General features: G+C 43.2%; 1 protein-coding gene across 1 annotated transcript in view; it reads left to right on the top strand.

Moving 5' to 3' along the window:
• Positions 1-15,975, top strand: part of PAMR1 (peptidase domain containing associated with muscle regeneration 1) — a gene marked incomplete at its 5' end in the record, with an annotated part of 32,249 nt that overhangs the window by 2,607 nt on the left and 13,667 nt on the right. The window contains 2 exons of the mRNA XM_010024520.1: positions 1,526-1,743; positions 4,666-4,773. Of these exons, the coding sequence (XP_010022822.1) occupies positions 1,526-1,743; positions 4,666-4,773 (326 nt within the window). The remainder of the gene's footprint in view (positions 1-1,525; positions 1,744-4,665; positions 4,774-15,975) is intronic.

The raw sequence follows: 15,975 nt of genomic DNA, 5'->3' as shown, positions 1-15,975 counted from the left end.
GGTGTAGCGTATAACCTGATGCCTGTGAGGATGCCTCTGGCAAACCTGACAGAACTAGAATTCAACTTATACATTTTATGCAAAGCTAAGTTGAATTAATGTTTCTCTAATGCATATATAAAGCAGATGCCATTTTTGGTTTTGCTCTGCATTCCACCAGATGATTTAAAAAATGAGGTGCTCTGCTCCATTGGTGGGGCTCTGCTCCATTGGTGTAGCTTCCTGCAACTGCTCATTCATTTCTCTGTAGTGTGTAGTGTGCTCCTGATGCTCTAAAACCAACCATACGACCTGAACAAAGGTGACTGAGTGGAGAAACCTCTTAATTCATCTCACGGGTTGTCGAAGAAAGGTCATTTCACATAATATGGGGGCCTCCTTTACACGGGGTCTGAGTCCCCAGGAGAGAAGTGCAGGAAATAGGGTCCAGTACTCTCTTGCCTTTTCAGACTCTGAGATCCAGCAGCACATCCAAAATTTTTCTCACCTCTTTGGTGTGAAAATGAGGTCTTTGCAAATCACTAGGCCCACACTGGAACAGGCGATGTGAGAGACTTTGCCTAATCCTAAACGCTTTTGTCTGTGGCATTAGGTGTTCCCAGGAAAACTAAACACACAACAAGTTTCATTTATAAAATAGTCTGCTGAACAGTCAGCAACATGGCATCTCCAGGCCCACATCTTCTCATTCATATCTGCTGTACCAAGGCAGGGTCCCACACCCCTGGCCAGTGCTCATTCTCCAGAGGCACTTGGTGTTTCTCCCTCTCTTTCTCATTCATATTCTGGTGGGATGCTTTGGCTCTGTGCTCCATCGAATCCAAACAGCACTATATGACATTGCTGTTAATGAACAGGAGCCTCGTGCAGTGGCTGATTAAAAGCTAGGAAAGACAGACATTGTGGGAAAGGTCTTTAAATATTTTCCTTCTGCACTAAGTCCTGTCCTTTATTTCTTCTTTCTCAAAAGAAGGGCAAGTGCCAAACATTGAGAATTTATTACCATTTTGCTTTCTGATGCAAAACATGCTGTAGTGTTTCGGATTCCCTTTCTCTGCTTATTTCTGCTCCTGTTAGATCCCCAAGCTTTCCTCGTGTCCCTAATTGCTGACTTCTGAACATCACAATGTAAACAGCTTTTGAGCCTTGGTCTTTGATACTGTCACTTTTGATACTTAGAGAAATAGAACAATTTTTAGCAAACAGCCATATAGAAATATGCCCCCTGCAGTGTCTGACCCTGGATGAAAGTTCTACCACTGTAACATGTTTAGGGACCAGATGCATGTGAATACACTGTATGGCTTCAATTTAGACTTCACTGTTCTGACACTTAAATATTATCATGGAGCAACTGGCTTCCAAGGATCCTGATGCAAAAGTTGAGAGGAAGCAAGGGGGACTTCATGTGATTAGGGACTTGTTGATTCATTGAAGGGGGGCAGCACAAACACAACTAAACAAATCAGAGCCAGGGTGCACAGGTGAGAGTATGCAGCCTGACTGTGTGTCCTTGTACCCCAAGATTTTCCATGCTGAGCCTGGAGTTTGACTACATGTGCCAGTATGACTATGTGGAGGTCCGTGATGGGGACAATTTGGACAGCCAAATAATTAAGAAATTCTGTGGAAATGAGAGGCCACCTCCCATCCGAAGCACTGGGTCTTCACTCCATGTCCTCTTCCAGTCTGATGGATCCAAGAACTTTGATGGATTTCATGCTGTCTTTGAAGAAATTACAGGTAAAATAATCCAAAAGTGGAACATGCCGCTCATTCTCATTAATTCAATTGCATTAATCTCTCTCCCTGTTTTGCTTCATTAAAAACTTTCGTGCTGTGTTGCCAACAGCAACTTACACAAAGTCAGTGCAGGGAAGGTTCGAAAGCCGTTAGATGACATACGAATTCGAGGCTTTTCTAACAAAGACTGAATTCCTTCTACCTGTGAGAAGAACAAGCACATCAGCCAGCACAGAAAAGCTGCTGTTTTGTGAGACTTTTTTGTTTGAATCTGAGCAGTAAGAGCACAGAAGGAAACGGAGGAAGGGACATGTGCATCTGCAATTGCAGAATTGCTCAATGCTGTGGGCAGGAGCAGAATCACTGTCTCAATTAGCAAAAACCTGATGTGAAGCCTCATAATTAGCTCAGAAAAAATGCCCTAACGTGACTCTTGTGTTGGCTCACGTGTCATGCCATTAGAGCTTAAAAAAAAGTGTGTACAAAGGACAGATTATTTTCTTGAAGGAAAAGAAAACAGAGGCATTTTCCATGGTGTGATGAACTCAGTGTTATGAAGGACAGAAGCAGGGCTCCAGAATTGCTGTGGTTTTGTCAGAGCTCAGTGCTCACGTCCCCCACACCGCTTTCATAGTTTCTTCCTGGCTGCAAAATAACGTTGGAAGTGTAGCTGGTGAAGCAGCCTCTGCACAGTTCCTACATCTTCCTTATTCAGCTGTGTAGGGAATTTTGGTCAAATCTATCCACAGCACTCCTGACACAGAAGGCTAATCAGAGCATGCTGCTTCCACACAGATAAACCCTGCAGGATCCATGACTCACTATAACTTGCTTTCCACACACCCTGGTGCCCCACGCTTCCTGAGGTCATCCATATGGGGTATATCTGCCTTGGGAAGCTTAGTTAATTTATATAATCTTGATATAAATACACAAACCTAGAGTGGATCAGCATATAACAGTGATCAGGGGTATGTAACTAGCAATCCAAAATGTGCTGTTTCTTAGCCTGCCCTGTTCTTCTAGTGTTACTGTTAGTACCTCTCAGGAGCATAGCAGAAGCAGTTAGCTACTGATAGCTCTATAGTACAACAGGAGAGGTGATACAGAACAAATGAACGTTGTGTGGGCTCCTGCATAAGGGCTGCCTACACTCAAGGAACTACCATTATCCATATGGTGCGAGCTGAATGGATTCTGTTTTCTCTGCGCAGCAGGGAACTCTTGGTATTCCAATACTGTTGAGCACTTTATTTCCGCCCTGTTTTTAGTGGTAATTATTCTGAGGCTGGGTTGCTGCAAGTGTGGTAATCCGCACAAGGCACGTTGCAAAGGGCTGCTTAGAGTTTGTGAGGAGGTCTTACTGTGCACTTTATTATGAGGCTGTTCTGGCCTAATGCGTAGTTGCTGTGAAAGGCTTTTGAAACACTCCCAGTGTCTTTTTATGTGAAGCATTAACCTGGCCAGCAGGACAGTTTAGGGGAAGAATACAGCATGCACGGGGCAGCGGGGAATTGAAAACAGGGACGGGACAGAATCGAAAGCTCTGGCAGCACATTGCAAACTGAAACTTTTCTCACTGTGGAAAAGCCAAGGTCCCTGGAACAGATTGCAAAGGGCTTGCTAGAGCAACTCCCTGTGCTGCAGGTGAAAGCAGCAGCAGCATATGTTCTTACAGGAAGAGGACCAGGCTGTGGAGGTCATGTCCCCGGCACCTTAGTGATGTGATGGAGAGGACTGAAAAAGCACCTTGTGCTGTCAGAACTGAATTTCTTCCCTTTCTGTCTTCCCTTCCACTGAGCTCTGTGCTGGCTTTTAAGTCATAGCTTGCTGAAGCAGTGGCACTGACAGCACAGAGGTCACTGGTTCAGCTGCCAGAAAGGTATTGATTGGTACAGAATAAGCTGAAAAGCCTAAATCCCCTTTAGGAAAGGTCACTGCATGTGTAGTTGTTAAAGGATGAAACCATAAAACCTGCTGCACTGCCTGGTCTGGAAGCAGGTGTTAGGTCCCATCCCATGCCAAGTGTCAAATGAGAACCAGTAATTGGCATGAGTGACTAGAATTCATCCAACAGACTTCACATGAGGATGGGGAAGCATATGGGGAAGCATCAGGGTCTCTTGGGGATTAGACATATGGTGGGTCTAGTTAGATGAAAGCCTGTTATTGAATTTCAGTAACGCTTTCCTTTCTGTACCCTCAAGCTAGTGATCTCTGACACAACACAGGGGCTTTAACCTTTTGTAGTACTATCCCGCACTGTTTGAAGCCAGGAAATCAAGACTCCTTTAAAAAGAAAAATATTCAGTGCTCTTGAGTATCAGGCATTTTCAAGGACAGTATCTGACACTTACCCTTGTTCACGTAACATGCCTACTTTTACAGAATCATGAGACAAAGCTGGGACAAGGACAAAGCTGGAAGTTCACTGGCTTCAACCCAGTAACTACAAAATAGCAGTCTGTACAGGTTCTTCTGCTTCTCCTTCCCTTTCTCAGGGATATTTTAGATTAGTTGGATACAGTACAACTGCCACATATATATTCCTTTTAAGGAATGAATTACTGTCCTTAGTCCTTAATCTTCAATGAGCCTGGAGGTAATTCATTGCCCACTCAGGTATGAATTTCTGTTCTATCACCACCCATATGTGATATCTATATATTTTTTATCTCTCAATATCTGGATATAACAGACTCAAAAACTACACTTCAAGTGAAGTCTTTGCAAGGAAAGCTGTTGGCTCTGATATCCAGAAAGAGCAGAAGTTTTTTTGGCATGCGTTACACCCTTTACTGTGTCTTTGTAGCTTTTAACCAGAATGTGTAATTTACTCCAAGACATGACCATCATGAGAAAAAACAGGTAGGGCCCACACCCTGTGAGAAACCGTGAACGTTCTTACTCTTTCTTTTATAGCTTGCTCTTCCTCTCCATGTCTTCATGATGGAACGTGCATTCTAGACAAAAGTGGTACCTACAAATGTGCCTGTCTGGCTGGCTATACGGGGACTCGCTGTGAAAACTGTGAGTACAGGCTCTGTGTGTCTGACCCATATCCACAGTTACTGATGCAGGCTATTCATTGTTAGGAGTTTCATTGATGTGTAGATTAGGTCACTCACAGTACCAGAGAATGCACTGAGCTTCTTGTGGCATTTTTTGAGACATCTTGCTTGTAGTTCATGAAGGTTTCCACTGAATAGTTCTGGAGCTTTATATCTGTGTAAAAAGGTAAGCCAGAACTGGAGCTGGGAAACAGCACACAAGAAATCTTGCAAGGGACTAGCGTTATCAGACAGAGAAATACCTGCATGCAAATTTCCATTGTGTGGATCAGCTGTTGACCCTGGTTGAGCCCTGTGCTGAATGCTCTAGCCAGAGCCAGTCCTAGTGAGTTTGTCTTCCCTCAGTCACCTGAAAGGTAGAATTCTGGCACCATGAAGGACAGATTTGGGATTAGATTCTATCCATCTCTGCATTGGTGGTTCTCTCTGTCTGTACAGTCGTAAACCTGGTTTTGTCCTGCCAAGCAAGTTGTAAAATAACTGCATTCAAATGAGTTCAAATCAATTGTCTGTTCTAGTGATTTAATTCTTCATGCTTAAACAAATATCCTCATCTAACAGGATTGAAAGAGCAAGGAGTAAGAATTGTGCAATACATGCCATGATAAAGGCTGTATCATCTCTGCTAGCTGAAAGGAGCCTTGTGCCATATATGAAGTCACTGAGTAGAGCTCCAGGTGACTCTGGAGGATTTCAGTGATACTAGTGAAATCCACTTGGGATCATATCTGGCCCAAGACAGAAAGCATGGGTTACTGTGCCCTGCTGTGGCATTACTATGGCCATAAGGCACAGAATACCTTGCCAGCTTCCAGACTTTTCAATTCCATGTCAGAGCAGCCAGTACACACCAAACCTCACTGCTTCAAAATATTTTCCCCATGCATGCCATTGTGTCTCCTGAAATTCCTTTCACATTGTCAGGGGACTTAAATCATAGTGACATGATACCTCCTTGCATGGGCCATTTTGAGATAAAAGACCTTTTGATTTCTACAGATCCGAGCAGCTCGTAAGACTTGACTTTTCTCCCAGCAGACCAGAGGAGAGGTAGTTTCACATATTCTGTAAGCCTGAAAAAGTTCTGGTTCTGAACAGCCATGCCACATTGCCAGATTGCAGATTCCTCATGTAGGGAAGGAGCTGCTGAAAATGGAGGTGCTGATGTAGCTGGTTCTGCTTAACATCCTCTTCTCTGTGAGTAGTTGTTTAGCAGGTCATTTAGGGACTGGAAACTCCCCAGCTGTTTGTAACTGCCCAGTGAGATTAATTTCTGTCTTTAGGAGAGAGTTAAAAAAAAAGGAAAAGTCTCCTTTCTGGTTCAGAACCAACCCAAACTTAAAATTAATTAAATTTCCAGCAAACCTCAACCCTAGTTTTGGCAGGCTCTGCACCACAGTCAAGGCAAGAAATGAAGCTCATATTCTTTTACTAGTTTTCTTTTGTAATTCCAGAACAGAAACTTCACACATGCGGCACATAGAGCAAACAACAGAGGAGGCAGTCAAAAAACAATCAGATGAGACTTCATGAGGGTATAGTTAGTAACAGAATAGAAGGAAGGAGACACCTAAAAATATATACAGTGATATTTTTAACTTGACAGGAATCCTGTAGTTTGATTTGTGAAAGAACAGTTCAGGTGGATAAAACACTGTTACTTTATGATGTTTGTGGCTGTATGCTTGCCTTTTGCTTACACTAGGAAATATTTTTTCCAGCACCTATATTGCTGCCTTCCATAACATAGAACATAGATAGAGGTTCAGGGGTTTTTTTTTCTTATATGTGAATAGCAAACCTCACAGTGGGAAAACATCATGGCAAATCTCTGTTCTCTCTGGCTTCACAGTTTCTTTCTTAAGATATTTCCTTCAGTTTTGCCAAAATGTATCTGAAGTATTTTCCAGCACATGGGGGAAAAAGGCAGGAAACTAAGGTTTGATTTGGTTTTTAAGAGCAAAAGAAAGAACTGAGTAAAATATCTGTATCTGTAATTCTTCAAAAATTAGTCATGTGGTTTCCTGAACAGCACTGCAGTTTAAATGCTAAAAGGAGATCGTGTCATGCTCAGAATCTGCCTGTCTGTTGGGTCTTGCAGCAACAGTGCTGTGTTGTGAGGCTGAGCCAAGGGAAATAAATATATTTCTGCAGGAAACAACCATAAAATGGTCACTTTTGCAATTCTGACTTAGGACAGTGAGGATGATTCTTTTAGTCTGGTTTTCTTGGAGCAAGTCAGGTGCAATCCCATTAAAGTCACTGGATTTATGTTGAGACATAACTATGAGAGAAGAAAATTAGAGCCCCTTAATGTTAAGTGCATGTAGAAGATTTGAGGTGGTGCGACAGAAGGTGCCCGGAGAGATACAGGGGTTGTGTAGAAATCCAAGGGCCTTACTTCAGAGGAAGGGAGACTGTGGGATTATCTCATTGAGGAATAAGTTCAGGCCAAATTAAACAAATTCAGCAATGGATATTTGATGACAGAATCAGACATTTTCCAAGTCCCTCACCATCGCAGTGCAGCTGTGTCTTTTTGTCCGTTACCAAGTTTAGTTTTAAAGATGTGGGAATCACTATTGGAATTACAGAAATCACCTTAATGAGATAAACCACAAGGTTTTCCCTCTGTTAAACTAAATTCCATCTGCCTAGCAGGATGATCAACACTGGTCAAGCTGCTTTCTGGGAGTCATATTCAACCCTAATTGCTCTGTCAGTTACAATCTGCAATAATAATAAAATAATTAAAGGCACAGATTGCTTGTAACTAGCAGTCTCTTTTCTCTTCTAGTATGGCAGCCAAGAAATGATCTTTTTGTTTACTATATAATATAGTGGTTTAAAGGTTTCATCAGCTTGAAGTGAAATGCAGGCATGTATCTTTCTAACAGCTGTTAATATTTCAATCAGTCCTGTTTCAAGGCAAAAAGTATTTTATTTGAATATGTCTGATTTCACTCCAGAGACTGTATTTAAAAAAAACCAAAACAAACAACAACCCTGCGTGAAACTGTAAAACAAATGTTAACCAATAGAGTGAGATCTTTTCTTAATTCTTCTGTCCTAAACCACATTAACAAAAAGGCTAAGAGACCAGCACCAAATAGCTTCTTACACATAAGCTTGCTTTATTATGATGATATGGTAAGTAGGGAAAACTACTTCCTACTTTAAATACTTAGGCTTCTTTCTGATCTTAAACTGAATTTGCAGTACACCTGGATACCCATCCCAGTGACCCCTTAGCCATGCTAACATGTTGGAGGTCAAACTCAGGCTTTTCTGTTTGAGCTTTTTGGATTTTCATTGAAATAATCCTGCAATCAAACTCATTTAAAACAAAACCAAACCCAAAATCTTTTTCCCTTGGTTTGCGATGCCTTGAAACAGAGCAGCAACTTCCTCAAAAGATGCATGTTAGAGAAAAAGTAACTAGTGGCCTCATCCTGGTGCTCTGCATGCTAAAAAGCATCCCCAAAAGCATCAAGGCTGTCAACAACTCTGTACAGTGTGACGACTGCTTGTTCAACTCCAACTAAGAGAGGTCTTTTCCAAAGTCTCAGTGTTGAGTTTGCCTGCTGAAGATGCAGGTGTGGAGAGATGGCACTGCTGGTAACCCATGGCAAATGCTCTCCCCCTCTGCTTGTCCTCCTCCTGGGACGGGGTGTTCTGACTCAAGAGTCCTTCCAGGGCTTGCTGGCCCCAAAGCAAGAGACCTTGACCTCATCCTGCTCTGAAATTTCCTGTTACCTTTATTTCAAACAAAGCTGGGTGAACTAGAGTTCCTACGCAAATAAGAGGAACTTGTGCTGAATGGGGAATTCAGGGCTAAGATCCGATTTCCATTTTTATTCTGTTCCTCGCTCCTGTCTGCCAAGAAGAAGAGGATTGTTCTGCATCCTAATGAAGGGTCTAATCCAACTGACTAAGCTGAATAAATGAGCTCCTTGCTGTTGCCTTTGATGTTGCTGGGGCTGGCCTTAATATGTTCCAACAGGCCTCTGAAAATCATAGAATCGTAGAATCATCATAGAATCACAGAATGGTTTGGGTTGGAAAAGACTCTAAAGATTATCCAGTTCCATCCCCCTGCCATGGGCAGGGACACCTTCCACTAGAGCAGGTTGCTCCAAGCCCCTGTGTCCAACCTGGCCTTGAACACTGCCAGGGATGGGGCAGCCACAGCTTCTCTGGGCACCCTGTGCCAGCGCCTCAGCACCCTCACAGGGAAGAGCTTCTTCCTAATATCTCATCTAAATCTCCCCTCTGTCAGTTTAAAGCCATTCCCCCTTGTCCTGTCACTACAGGCCCTTGTCAAAAGCCCCTCTCCAGGTTTCTTGTTGGCCCCTTTAGGCACTGGAAGCTGCTCTAAGGTCTCCCTGGAGCCTTCTCTTCTCCAGGCTGAACAAGCCCAGCTCTCTCAGCCTGTCTCCAGAGCAGAGCTGCTCCAGCCCTTGGAGCATCTTTGTGGCCTCCTCTGGACTCACTCCAACTGGTCCACATCCCTCTTGTGTTGTTGCCCCCAGAGCTGGATGCAGGACTGCAAGAGGGGTCTCACCAGAGCAGAGTAGAGGAGTAACAAGGAGCAACCACTCCTTGTCCTCTCTGAGGAATACTTATATGCTGTTTGTAGCTTCTGGGGCACAAGCATGAAGACTGCATGCTCTTGCAGTGCTTTGGGGTCACTTTAAACTACTTTGAAATTTTGCTGGACTAACCAGCATGCTTAAAAGCTGACTGTTGCATTCTTCCCCCTGCCAACAAATTTCATTCAATGGCTTCATTCCTCCTTGAGGATTTTACACTCAAATGTCTCTAAGGGACGTGCCTGAGCACACTTCCCTTTGTTGTACTCATGGGCATGATTTCACTGTCTTACTCGCTGTTTGCAGCTAATACAAACACGGCCAAAAAGAATGGCCCCAGGCAGTAGGAATGCTGACACAATGAGGCAATATCCCACTTGCTTTTTCTTATGGCTCCCATACTCCTCCTTGGTTCTTTCCAGAGCTCAGGAACTGCATTTCACAGCCAACCAGATTGCCCTGCTACTTCCTTAGTACTCCCCTGCTTTTTAGTTCCATTCATTTTCTTTTTCCCTACACTCTCATCTCAGCACTTGGTAATTTTCCAGGCAATGCCAGATCTTCCTTTCTGTCTGAAATCCAGCTCACATATCTGCAAAAGGATGAACAAACTACTCTGTCATCTAGGCTAGAGTGAGTGTATATTATTAAATGGTGCTTTCCCTTTACAGTTAATGCACTTTCACAAGCATTGTTTCAAAGAATTATGCATTTCTTTAGGCTGTCTTTCTCACCCAGCATTGCCTGGACTTTTCCCTGTTTAGCTGGAAAGCTTACATCTCCGAAATGAAACACCTCAAGATGATTTACTCGCCTTTGTAATTTAGTAGAATAATGAGCACATCAGCTTCTCTGTTGCCCTAAAATCTTCCCCCTGAGCAGACTGTGCTCTCCTCCACAGCGTTATATTGTGATGTTTTCCAAGGAACACATTTGGGTCTTACTCTGAATATTAGTTCTTGCCACTGATAGAGAACATGAATGTTGCACATCATCAATTAGGATTTCACTCCCTCCAGTATCCCATGCAAGTACAAGACCAGTTGTATAATTTAAATAGGCCATCCAAGTACCGGAAAGGTTGTATCCAGAGACGCAGCCTTTTAAGGGCTGAGAACAATGCTGATAAAGATCAAGTGGCTAATTGTAAGCAACAACCTCCAAATTGCCTCCGGATGAATAAATCACAGTGGGTGATCCAAGCATATTTTCACATGGATACAGTCTCATTCACAGGAGCAGAGAGCTGGAAAACATCAGGGGTGAGTTTCAATTGGCTGGAAGGGAATGAAAAGATTTGGATTTCAGTAGGGATTATGTCATAGTTTTGTGTAATTATTTCTAGCTGGTGGAACCACTGCAAAAGCGAAGAGGCCCAGAGAGCAGGACTGGAAATCTGCTATCACTGGTACTTGGGGCTGGCTGCTCTTGTTATGATTTCCTTTGACATTTCCAGGATTAATGTGATGACTGGCAAAATGCAACCATGAGAGAAGATTTGAACTTCCAGGACTCTTTCATGGGGGATAAATTAAGGCAAAAAAATCTTTGTGGTGAATTGTCTTTCCCAGCAGTTTTGCATGAGCTGTGGCTGGAGCTGGGCGTGAAGCTGGAAGAATGTGTCCTGGGGCATCACAAGTGGCGTGAAGCACAGTAGAGAGTTTCCTCTCTTTTGAAACACAAGTGAGTGAGGGCAGAGATACTTCATTCAAAATCCTCCCTTGCTATCAACCTGAATGGGAGCTACTGCAATACAGCGGGGCACTTCTGAGGAATAATCCTTGTTACTCTCCCAGGACTTGGATACTGAAAGCAAGCTCCCAAGTGACATTTAGGCACCTATTTTCTCCTTTAGCTACTGAAATCACCATGACATGGGCACCTTTGTGGAGCTGGGTGTTAGCATCTTAGCCTTGTTGGCTAAGGTACCTGTGATAATGTAGAGGTTGAAGGTACCTGAGACCCCCTCCTAAAGCCTCACGCACTTGTTGCTGCATCTGCGGTGACAGGCATGACCGAGCAGAGCAGTGCTGCTTGGGCATGTGGCTGTAGCTGTTCAGAGCATCCTTGTTCTTCAAGGTCCAAGAGCTTCCTTATTCCAGAAAACATTGCCATCACTGTGACCAGCTTTCTACCAGAGGTTTTCTTGCCCTTTCCTGTACAAGATCTGCTGCAGTGTTTGCATGCATTCTTTGCTTTCAGAGTCTTGTTTGTAAAAAGAATAATTTTCAACCCAAACCCTAGTAGTACTCTTGGCTTTCCTTGTTCACCCCCTTCTGATTTCTGGTTGTAGAAGTTGCAACTACACTAGTTGCAACCACACTCTTTTTTCACCTGAAACCAGACAGCTCCAGGAAGCAAAAGTTTTGAGGGGTAACAAAGAAGACAAGCAAGTATGCTAGGCATCACCAGCTCCCTCAGATATGGTCCAGGCATTTGCTTCAGAGAGTCCTGACCAGGACTGCCCATACTCCAAAGTGGTTCAGCTCCCAGCAGTCTATTCCTGCAGTGGGGATGAATGATGATCACATCACAAAGCTAAGCCCTCGAGCCACATCCAGCTCTTGCCAGGTTCTGGAGGAGAGCAGCTGAGCTGCTTGTTAACATGTGGCTTCCTGGTCAGCAGCGCTCTCCAGTGTAGGAGAGGTAGGAGGTTCAGGGAGGTAGTAGCAAGAAGGTTAATGTCCTTATGGTGGATCCCACAGCATTTGCTACCATTTATTCAGGAGAGCTTGAGGGCAATATCAGAAGGTGCCAGGCTCTTTCTTGAGTGTAAATGAATTGAGCTTCTTGTAGGAGCAAAGCCTGTGCTGAAATGATGGCAGGCTCAGGGAGAGTATCAGAGGTGTCACACAGAGAAGGACATTCCTACCACAGCTTGCTCTGTGAGGCACTGCAGGGCCTCGTGAATCCAGTGTTGCTATCAGCAAACTTATGATATGCCCATGATCCCAGCATGTGGAGAACCCTGAAGGCAGACAGGAGCCAGGCAAGAACACTCTCTTGTTCTTGTCTAAAGCATAAGTCTGGAGTCAGGGCTCCTGCCTCATAGTAGTATGTGAGCTGATACATCCAGGTCTGGCAGCCCTACACAGAGGCAGGATGGACTCGTGCCTCCTGATGCTGTACAAATCACCAAATCCATTGCCAAACTCATATACCTTCTTGACAGCCCTTCTCACTGCTTATAAGAAGGAATACAAAAGCAGTTTTCCTGAGTGCTCTGAGCCATGGCCTCCAGAATTCCCTCACCTCATTCCCTCCTTGTGGACACAACCCTTCCAAAAACATTCTGACACCCAATGTCCTTATGGTTTTGGCTAAAGGTAGCCTCTGTGGACTTGTGTGTCAGGCATTAACTGTCTCTGGGCTGCTGCACCAAGCTGCAGAGGGATGATGTCTCAGGAGAGCTATCTGAGTCCTCCCCTGCGCCAGCTCTTTTCTGCCAACAAACCCTATGAGAGCCTGAGGCATCCCCACCTTGTGGATGCAGGCTGGGCAGAGAAGGGATAATCACAGGAATAAATGGTATCAGAGATTTACATGGACTGACAGAGCTCATGGGCCGAGATTAGGAAATAAACTGTTGTGAGTGAAGACAACAAATTCTGTAAGCCTGAATTCAGAAAAGCTCTTTACTCATGGGGCTTTGCAAAGGGCATCACAGGACCCACCAGTAACTGTTTGTGGCTGTTCTCTCTTTAACTCCTGCGCTTTGTGTTCAGACACACTGGAGCACCTGCTCCCATATGGCTCCATCACCTTTGTGCAAAGCTGCTGCTGAGAGTACTGTATGGATGACATAATGCTGATGTATTTAATGCTGATTTCTGCAACAAGCAGGGCCAGTTTAAATGTAAACATAATAAGAATATCAGGAGATAATAGGACTGTTTCTAGCTCTGCCACTCACTCACTGTTTGCCTTCAGGTAAATCACTTGATATCTCCATGCTATAGCTTTCCCAGCAGTAAAATGCAGACAGACACTGAATTTATAAGGAAAAATGAAATTGAAATACAGAGATTATAAGCTTTAAGAACTATTACACAATGATGTTCAGACATCATTTACAAATTTATTTTCATGTATCATTGGTATATTTACATAATGGTACTCAGGTAGTCATGGAATCAGACTTGTCCTCAAAATGAAAGTTAAACCAAGAAAAAGAATTTTATAAGATCGGAGACTTGTGAGTGAAAAGTCAAACCTCATGGGATTTACCATGATTGACTTCAGCTGGCGTGGCCATGGGCAGCAACTGCAGATACTACTGAGCTGCATGAAGTGCATGTAGGTAGAGCTGGCTGGGAATTCAGGGTCCAAAATCATAGAATCACAGAATGGTTCAGGTTGGAAGGGGCCTTAAAGCTCAGTTTAAACCCATTCCCCCTTGTCGTGCCACTACAGGCCCTTGTCAAAAGCCCTTCTCCAGCTTTGTTGTCATCCCTTTTAGGCACTGGAAGCTGCTCTAAGGTCTCCCTGGAGCCTTCTCTTCTCCAGGCTGAACAACCTGTTAAAATAGTAAAAATGTGCTATATACATTAGAACGGGTCAGCCTGAAAGCCAAACTCTGACTTGGGAATATGCAACAAGATAAATTTCTTTAGCTGTAGCAGTATTAAAAACTGCTGTAAGCAAATTAAGAACAAAAGTCCATACAACTACAAGCTCTTGCACCTAGTATTTCAGCGGGGACAAAAATGGAAATGTAAACCTTTTATTAGTACCAGCATTGAGGAATGAGATTTATTTCAGGCACTCAATGTATTATTGAAAGGTTGTGCAGAATTTAGAGATAATACATCATGCATGTGAGGGGCTATATATTATTTAACGAGGATATGGCTGAGAGGAAGGCAGCAGAAAAAGATGTTCATTTAATGAAGGGACTCTGGGACAAAAGCAAATGATAATTCCATCAGGCAGGATTTGAAGGACATTGAAGAGAGAAAAGCGTGTCTCAAGAGATCATCTAATTTATATCACTAATGATAAAATGAGCATGAAAACTATTTCTAAATGGCAGCTAATTTAGATCTGAGGAATGACTCTTACGTATAATTTAAAAGGGAGAGAAATTTGCACTGTTATTATTAATAATGGAACATTTTACTGAAAATTTCACAAACTTCGTGTTCCTCTAGTCTAGTGTTCTGGAAAGTTGTCTGTGAAATGTGGAGCTATTTTAATGTTTCACATGGGACAAAAGATTGGTTTCTTTTTTCCAGGCAACAAAGTACGGAGCAAGAAGGGTAATAAGTTTTACCAGGACTCTCTGAGTTTGTTATCTAGAGACTGGAGGCAGCTCTGGGTTTTATTCTAAAAACTGGGCTGTCACAGCTGAGCATTTCTGTCAGAGGTGCCTGTTGCTGCCTTGTCTTATACCCTCCTACTTTGCTTTCTTATGATCTCTACAGAGGTGTATCAGGCCAAAACTAACCTCAGACCATATAAGCCTGGATGGATTAATTGTGGAATGTCCCAGGAACAATTTTGTGTAGCAAAATACAGAAAAATTAAAACAAAAATATCTCTCAGCTCATAATGGGTTGCTAGTGCAGCCCTGTTCTCTCCAAAGTCAGTTCCAGGGGATTTTTTTAGATGGAGTTTCAGTTTTCAGACGAGACTTATATCCTGCTATGCCTTTCAAACATTTGTTAAGGAGACTATATCTAGAGTTTTTTGTGAGTAAGAATTCTCCTGGTCTTAATTTTATCCTGCCTGAATATGCATCTTTGTCTTCCTTAAATCATTTTACTGTATCCTTTCTGGTTTTAGCTTTTAGGTTGTTGTAGTTTTTAACTTTTGCATGACCAGGGTGGTCATTTTTAGCTCTTAGTCACTCTCAGAATTATACTTCTGTAACATTCATTTCACCTTTCCCTGAAATCTCTCCAGTTTTCCTATTATTTTCTGGGTATAAATTCACCAGAATCTTTATAGGTCTGATGACACCCTGGCATGAAGAATAGGATTAGCCTGACCCTCATGGAGTCTCTGAGATGCCCAGCCTTTCTTAGACAAACCTTGAACGAATGTTTTTCGTGTTTGGCTGTCTAGTACCATCTCACAGTAGAATTCTGCAGCCACCCAGTTAATTTTCTGGGTTCCTGGTGGCTTTTGTCTTCTGTTTGTAGAGAGAAAGGTTCAAAGACTGAGTACTGCAACCTGAAATCCTGACACTCTTAGTTCCATTTTGGCAGGGTTGTTTCAAGCCTTACAGTTTGGGGTGAGTGTTGTAGACTTCACTGTACATTTCAAAGATAATTCTGTCAGAAGCTCTCTACCTCATCTTTTGCTTCTCCTTCTGTCTGCTTTGCAAAGTGCACTTAGAGAAAAGGTAAGGTATTAATCTTGTGAAAATGACGGATTGCAGAGGGTATTGTACCAGCACTAGGGAAATGTTGATAAGGCCTTTAAGTATGGTAAGACCTATGTAGTGACAGGACAAGGGGGAATGGCTTAAACTGACAGAGGGGAGATTGAGATGAGCTCTGAGGCAGAAGCTCTTCCCTGTGAGGGTGCTGAGGTGCTGGCACAGGTTGCCCAGAGAAGCTGTGGCT

The sequence above is a fragment of the Nestor notabilis genome, unplaced genomic scaffold (genome assembly GCF_000696875.1).
Source record: "Nestor notabilis isolate BGI_N333 unplaced genomic scaffold, ASM69687v1 scaffold17851, whole genome shotgun sequence".
NCBI classification, from domain to species: domain Eukaryota; kingdom Metazoa; phylum Chordata; class Aves; order Psittaciformes; family Psittacidae; genus Nestor; species Nestor notabilis.
This window is presented reverse-complemented; position numbering and strand designations above follow the sequence as displayed.